Consider the following 7,751-nt stretch of genomic DNA (forward strand, 5'->3'; position numbering starts at 1 on the left):
ACAAAAAAAAAGGAAAGGCAATTGTCCTTCATGAGTCTGCCAAATTGTCTGTTCTGGTAAACAGGGGAGAAGCACTATTTTTATTGTATTAAAACACCATAGTCCCAGCATCTTTAAAAAATGTATTTTAACCTCTCAAGTTAAAAGCAACAGTTTTTATTACAAGAAATATAGAGAACTTACATCACCGCTCAGTATAGTAACTTACGTTACTAAGCTGATGGTAACTTGCGTTACTAAGCTAATGGTAACTTACGTTACTAAGCTAATGGTAACTTACGTTACTAAGCTAATGGTAACTTACGTTACTAAGCTAATGGTAACTTACGTTACTAAGCTAATGGTAACTTACGTTACTAAGCTAATGGTAACTTACGTTACTAAGCTAATGGTAACTTACGTTACTAAGCTAATGGTAACTTACGTTACTAAGCTAATGGTAACTTACGTTACTAAGCTAATGGTAACTTACGTTACTAAGCTGATGGTAACTTACGTTACTAAGCTGATGGTAACTTACGTTACTAAGCTGATGGTAACTTACGTTACTAAGCTGATGGTAACTTACGTTACTAAGCTGATGGTAACTTACGTTACTAAGCTGATGGTAACTTACGTTACTAAGCTAATGGTAACTTACGTTACTAAGCTAATGGTAACTTACGTTACTAAGCTAATGGTAACTTACGTTACTAAGCTAATGGTAACTTACGTTACTAAGCTAATGGTAACTTACGTTACTAAGCTAATGGTAACTTACGTTACTAAGCTAATGGTAACTTACGTTACTAAGCTGATGGTAACTTACGTTACTAAGCTGATGGTAACTTACGTTACTAAGCTGATGGTAACTTACGTTACTAAGCTAATGGTAACTTACGTTACTAAGCTAATGGTAACTTACGTTACTAAGCTATGGTAAGATGGTAACTTACGTTACTAAGCTAATGGTAACTTACGTTACTAAGCTAATGGTAACTTACGTTACTAAGCTAATGGTAACTTACGTTACTAAGCTGATGGTAACTTACGTTACTAAGCTAATGGTAACTTACGTTACTAAGCTAATGGTAACTTACGTTACTAAGCTAATGGTAACTTACGTTACTAAGCTAATGGTAACTTACGTTACTAAGCTAATGGTAACTTACGTTACTAAGCTGATGGTAACTTGCGTTACTAAGCTGATGGTAACTTGCGTTACTAAGCTGATGGTAACTTGCGTTACTAAGCTAATGGTAACTTACGTTACTAAGCTAATGGTAACTTACGTTACTAAGCTAATGGTAACTTACGTTACTAAGCTGATGGTAACTTGCGTTACTAAGCTGATGGTAACTTGCGTTACTAAGCTGATGGTAACTTGCGTTACTAAGCTGATGGTAACTTGCGTTACTAAGCTGATGGTAACTTGCGTTACTAAGCTGATGATAACTTACGTTACTAAGCTGATGGTAACTTGCGTTACTAAGCTGATGGTAACTTGCGTTACTAAGCTAATGGTAACTTGCGTTACTAAGCTAATGGTAACTTGCGTTACTAAGCTGATGGTAACTTGCGTTACTAAGCTGATGGTAACTTACGTTACTAAGCTAATGGTAACTTACGTTACTAAGCTGATGGTAACTTGCGTTACTAAGCTGATGGTAACTTGCGTTACTAAGCTGATGGTAACTTGCGTTACTAAGCTGATGGTAACTTACGTTACTAAGCTAATGGTAACTTACGTTACTAAGCTGATGGTAACTTGCGTTACTAAGCTGATGGTAACTTGCGTTACTAAGCTAATGGTAACTTACGTTACTAAGCTGATGGTAACTTGCGTTACTAAGCTAATGGTAACTTACGTTACTAAGCTAATGGTAACTTACGTTACTAAGCTGATGGTAACTTGCGTTACTAAGCTGATGGTAACTTACGTTACTAAGCTGATGATAACTTACGTTACTAAGCTGATGGTAACTTGCGTTACTAAGCTGATGGTAACTTGCGTTACTAAGCTGATGGTAACTTACGTTACTAAGCTAATGGTAACTTACGTTACTAAGCTGATGGTAACTTGCGTTACTAAGCTGATGGTAACTTACGTTACTAAGCTGATGGTAACTTACGTTACTAAGCTGATGGTAACTTACGTTACTAAGCTAATGGTAACTTGCGTTACTAAGCTGATGGTAACTTGCGTTACTAAGCTGATGGTAACTTATGCTACAGAAAGTTAGCATCAAATGGATTAAACTTATTGCCAGGTAAGTTACCATCACCTTTGTAACGTAAGTTACTATATTGTGTTGTAATGTAAGCTACCATGGAATGACCCCTCAGTGTATCTGACTAAACCTCAGTTTCTACAGTACAAAAATATTTCCCAGAGGGGCATTGCAGCTTTAAGTCTCCTCATCTCGACATGCTTAACATGTCACTCTCCGCAAGGAGAAACGATACTTCTTGGAACCCGGTCAGACGCCTCTTACTCAGCCAAACTAGATCTCCACTTTGCACTGATGAGGGGCAGTACCCCGAAACACAGTGTCTGCAAATTGAGATTTTGGTTTGGCTTTTATCCTAAGTCATGTGACAAGGCTTGTTAAAGGGTCGACATTGACTGTTAGGATTGCTACTTCCAATAGGTGGCACTAGAGTTCTAGGCTTCTTCCTCTCTGAAGAAACTATTTACAATACAAAAGTTATTTATTAAGGGCTATAACTAGTGATGAGTGAGTATACTCGTTGCTCTGGTGGTCTCCGAGTATTTGTGACTGCTCGGAGATTTAGTTTTCATTGCCTAAGTTGCATGATTTACAGCTACTAGCCTGCTTTGATTACATGTGGGGATTCCCTACCAACCAGGCAACCCCCACATGTACTCAGGCTGACTAGCAGCTGTAAATCATGCAGCTGAGTCAACAAAAACTAGATCTCCGAGTAGTCACAAATACTCGGAGACCACCCGAGTGTGATCGGGAAAACCCGAGCAACAAGTATACTCGCTCATCACTAGCTATATCACTTACAAGGCTATGGACTTCTTTATTCACATTTCACTTATTGTGATATCTTCTATATCCAATGTGTTCTTCAATTATATTTTTTAGGGACCCTTTTAGCTTGTTTTTCACTAATATTTTTGACTACTGGCATGATTTCAATGTCTGCGGATTTTCTTACCGGCTTCATGTCATAATAGTATATTATCACCTGTTGGTTTTGTAGCCCCCCGTGTACACAGTTATCGGCCACATATATATACATGTCCACATTTATCAGCTACACGCAGGTGCTAAGTCCCTCTGTTTCCATTTAGTTTTTTGGCTGGGTTTGGCAATCTACTGCGCATTCAGCCTCTTTAGTTTTGGTTACCGGTCATATCTAAGGGCGTACTGCGCAAACGTCAAGTCCTGATACCCCCTCCCACCGCATATTCTGGGTCTGATCAACCTCTACGCATGGGTCCCTTGTGCTTTTCATTACCGGCCGTATCCAGCGGTACACCACGCAAGCGCCAACTTGTTTCTATTCCTTTCTACTTTACGGCTTAGCCTGGTAACCCACAGCACATGCGCCTCTTACCCTTTAGGCCGGGTCTGGGAATTCATTGCACACGTGCAGGTTCCGTACGCCCCCTCTGACTTTCGGAAGCGCCGACACACGTGACCACAGTGCGTTCCACTGCGTGTTACGCTGCGCTCTCCCGAAAGTCCCTTTGGTAAGGTGGGCCGGTCCTGCATGCACGCGCAGATACGAATCTCCTGGATCTCCTTCCACCATCCCCGCACCTCATCTGCCACTATATAAACACCTCTAATTACCTTCCCACTTTGCCCTCGCCCCTTGGAAGAAGCTAATGCGAAACGGCGCTCGTCGGGCGAGGGGGGACTTTCAACAGCACCTCTAATACAGCCCAGCCCACAGATTTTCAATACCAACAACTACAATTGCAGGTAATTACCCAATTGATGTGCATTTCTCCCCCTTCTTACTCGGCGGTGTATAGTTAGTATATGTGCCTTATTGCCTTCCAGCTTCATTAGCAACTAATCTTGCCTGACTGGACACATCTCTATCCACCTGTCTTGATATGGGGAATACAGCACCTTAAATACTATATATATATATATATATATATATATATATATATATATATATATATAGCCTGCTATGCCTCAATATACTGTTACTGGGCACTTTAAAATTTAACTTGCTGTAACCACGTATTATCGCTGCATTAAGATCTGCCTACTCCTAGGTTTCTGCATTTTACTAGTTTGTGCTGTATAAAGTCTCCCCCAGCATTTGGAGGTTCCGTTCCCCCGGTTTTTGTCTGCATGCATTTATCCATTTTAATGGATTGTTTATAAATAAACATTATTTTTTATATTGTACTCTTTCCTCATCACTTCTTTCTTGTATGGCACCCACCATATTAGAATATGTTTCTGATGCACCATTAAAGTGACTTAAGCCGCTGCTATAATATAGGACTATGGGAATACTTAGTTTAAATTGTCAGTTTGGGCTGAAAGTGTCCCTCTAAACACAAGAATATGTTCTGATGCCAGGGCTACCGTACACACGGCACTATATTCTGATTACCTACCTACTTTATATATTGCACTACATTATCATGACAGATCCACCTCAGGGACAAAGGAAAAAAACTAACACATGGATACATGAATCTTCCAGGGCCTCAGCTAATCCAACGCAGCCAACTCTAGGGGTCTGCGCCAGAAGCGATGCCTGCTCTTTAGTCAGAGAACCGCTGCAGGATCAGGTAACTGTAAACCCTGTGACCAGGGAACGGGCTATGGTGGATGCACGGACGCCCTGGAAGGGGGGGATTCCACAATTTATTTCGGGCACGTCCATGCCTGGAAATGACATTTTTTCTGTACCTGCCAACCACATTAAATACTGCACTACAAATTGATGACTGATCCACAACAATGCAAGGATCATGGGCAGCACTGAAGCCTGTGAGACTGGAGGAACAATCTCAGGCTAATCTGGGCCTTGATAGAAGACTGAGTAGTAACCCCTAACATGCTGGTGTACAGAGAAACAGTCACACAAAACGAATCACTTCCATTCAGAACAGACATCGGTGAGCAGCAACATGTCACTGTTTACTGAGGACAGTCCGATCTGCAGTCTCAGCAGCGCCGCAGCCAGAGGACAGAGCGGTCATCCTTTGCCCTTTCAGACAGCACAAAGGTGAGAACACCAAGCTGACTCGTGACTACGTCTGCAACCAATCACTAGCAGGAAAAAGTGTGACAGTGTCCCAGCCAGCCAATAGCACATCAGAGAGGATGTGATCTTCCCCCTAGCCCCGCCCTCCCCACGCCAGCTACCTCCGCCACGAACCAAGGACAACGCCATTACATGAGCGAGCTGGCTCTGCCCTGCGGCCCGCAGTGTTCTCCCGTGCTCCCAGCACAGTGCCGCAGCTCACCTTACTGCGCGTCTCTAACGACAAGCTCCTTCCCAGGAGACGCGAAGCTGCCGCACTCAGTGCCGCCATGATGCCTGGGAGGGGTCTACTATGGAAGCACCGCCCCTTTTCACAAAACTTTATTAGATCAAGAACACATTAACAATGACATGAGCAGAAATATATACAACTGGAAGCAGCTCTTTGAACCCTGTTGACCTAGCTAGTATGAGGCGCATCTTGTAGGTTCCCCAGCAACTTTAGTCAGTATAATACTAAGGTATATACAATATATGGACACTTTATACGTTCCCCAGTAGCCTATATACACTAGTCCATGCAATACTGAGGTATACAGAATGTACGACCACCTTGTAGGTTCCCCAGAAGCCTATATACTCTATTCAGTACAGTACTAAGGTATATAGAATTTATGGACACCTTGTAGGTTCGCCAGCAGCCTATATACTCTAGTCAGTACAATACTCAGGTATATAGAATGTATGGCCACCTTGTAGGTTCCCCAGCAGCCTATATACTCTAGTCAGTACAATACTGGGGTATATAGAATATATGGACACCTTGTAGGTTCCCCAGCAGCCTATATACTCTAGTCAGTACAATACTGGGGTATATAGAATATATGGACACCTTGTAGGTTCGCCAGCAGCCTATATACTCTAGTCAGTACAATACTGGGGTATATAGAATATATGGCCACCTTGTAGGTTCCCCAGCAGCCTATATACTCTAGTCAGTACAATACTGGGGTATATAGAATATATGGACACCTTGTAGGTTCCCCAGCAGCCTATATTCTCTAGTCAGTACAATACTGAGGTATATAGAATGTATGGCCACCTTGTAGGTTCCCCAGCAGCCTATATACTCTAGTCAGTACAATACTGAGGTATATAGAATATATGGACACCTTGTAGGTTCCCCAGCAGCCTATATTCTCTAGTCAGTACAATACTGAGGTATATAGAATGTATGGCCACCTTGTAGGTTCCCCAGCAGCCTATATACTCTAGTCAGTACAATACTGAGGTATATAGAATATATGGACACCTTGTAGGTTCCCCAGCAGCCTATATTCTCTAGTCAGTACAATACTGAGGTATATAGAATGTATGGCCACCTTGTAGGTTCCCCAGCAGCCTATATACTCTAGTCAGTACAATACTGGGGTATATAGAATATATGGACACCTTGTAGGTTCCCCAGCAGCCTATATTCTCTAGTCAGTACAATACTGAGGTATATAGAATGTATGGCCACCTTGTAGGTTCCCCAGCAGCCTATATACTCTAGTCAGTACAACACTGAGGTATATAGAATATATGGACACCTTGTAGGTTCCCCAGCAGCCTATAATCTCTAGTCAGTACAATACTGAGGTATATACAGTTAGGTCCATATATATTTGGACAGAGACAACATTTTTCTGATTTTGGTTACAGACATTACCACAATGAATTTTAAACAAAACAATTCAGATGCAGTTTAAGTTTAGACTTTCAGCTTCCATTTGAGGTTATCCACATTAAAATTGGATGAAGGGTTTAGGAGTTTCAGCTCCTTAACATGTGCCACCCTGTTTTTAAAGGGACCAAAAGTAATTGGACAATTGACTCCAGGGCTATTTCATGGACTGGTGTGGGCAATCCCTTTGTTATGTCATTCTCAATTAAGTAAATAAAAGGTCTGAAGTTGATTTGAGGTGTGGTGCTTGCATTTGGAAGGTTTTGCTGTGAAGTAAACATGAGGTCAAAGGAGCTCTCCATGCAGGTGAAACAAGCCATCCTTAAGCTGCGAAAACAGAAACAAAACATCTGAGAAATTGCTACAATATTAGGAGTGGCAAAATCTACAGTTTGGAACATCCTGAGAAAGAAAGAAAGCACTGGTGAACTCATTAATGCAAAAAGACCTGGGCGCCCACGGAAGACAACAGTGGTGGATGATCGCAGAATAATCTCCATGGTGAAGAGAAACCCCTTCACAACAGCCAACCAAGTGACCAACACTCTCCAGGAGGTCGGCGTATCAATATCCAAATCTACCATAAAGAGAAGACTGCATGAAAGTAAATACAGAGGGTTCACTGCACGGTGCAAACCACTCATAAGCATCAAGAAGAAAAAGGCTAGACTGGACTTTGCTAAAAAACATCTAAAAAAGCCAGCACAGTTCTGGAAGAACATTCTTTGGACAGATGAAACCAAGATCAAACTCTACCAGAATGATGGAAAGAGAAAAGTATGGCGAAGGCGTGGTACAGCTCATGATCCAAAGCATACCATATCATCTGTAA

The 7,751-nt window shown here is 41.7% G+C and overlaps 1 protein-coding gene across 2 annotated transcripts in view; it reads right to left on the bottom strand.

The window, feature by feature from the left end:
- The window catches only part of SDHA (succinate dehydrogenase complex flavoprotein subunit A), a 207,780-nt gene extending 202,210 nt beyond the window's left edge, over positions 1–5,570 (bottom strand). The window contains exon 1 of one of the 2 annotated variants that reach the window (XM_077269529.1): positions 5,456–5,570. In XM_077269529.1, the coding sequence (XP_077125644.1) occupies positions 5,456–5,524 (69 nt within the window). In that variant the 5' untranslated portion in view covers positions 5,525–5,570. Of the gene's footprint in view, positions 1–5,130; positions 5,276–5,455 lie in introns of those variants that run through there. The other variant, XM_077269531.1, reaches the window with a different exon arrangement.
- Positions 5,571–7,751: the final 2,181 nt, after the last annotated feature.

Source organism: Ranitomeya variabilis, chromosome 6 (assembly GCF_051348905.1).
Source record: "Ranitomeya variabilis isolate aRanVar5 chromosome 6, aRanVar5.hap1, whole genome shotgun sequence".
NCBI lineage: Eukaryota > Metazoa > Chordata > Amphibia > Anura > Dendrobatidae > Ranitomeya > Ranitomeya variabilis.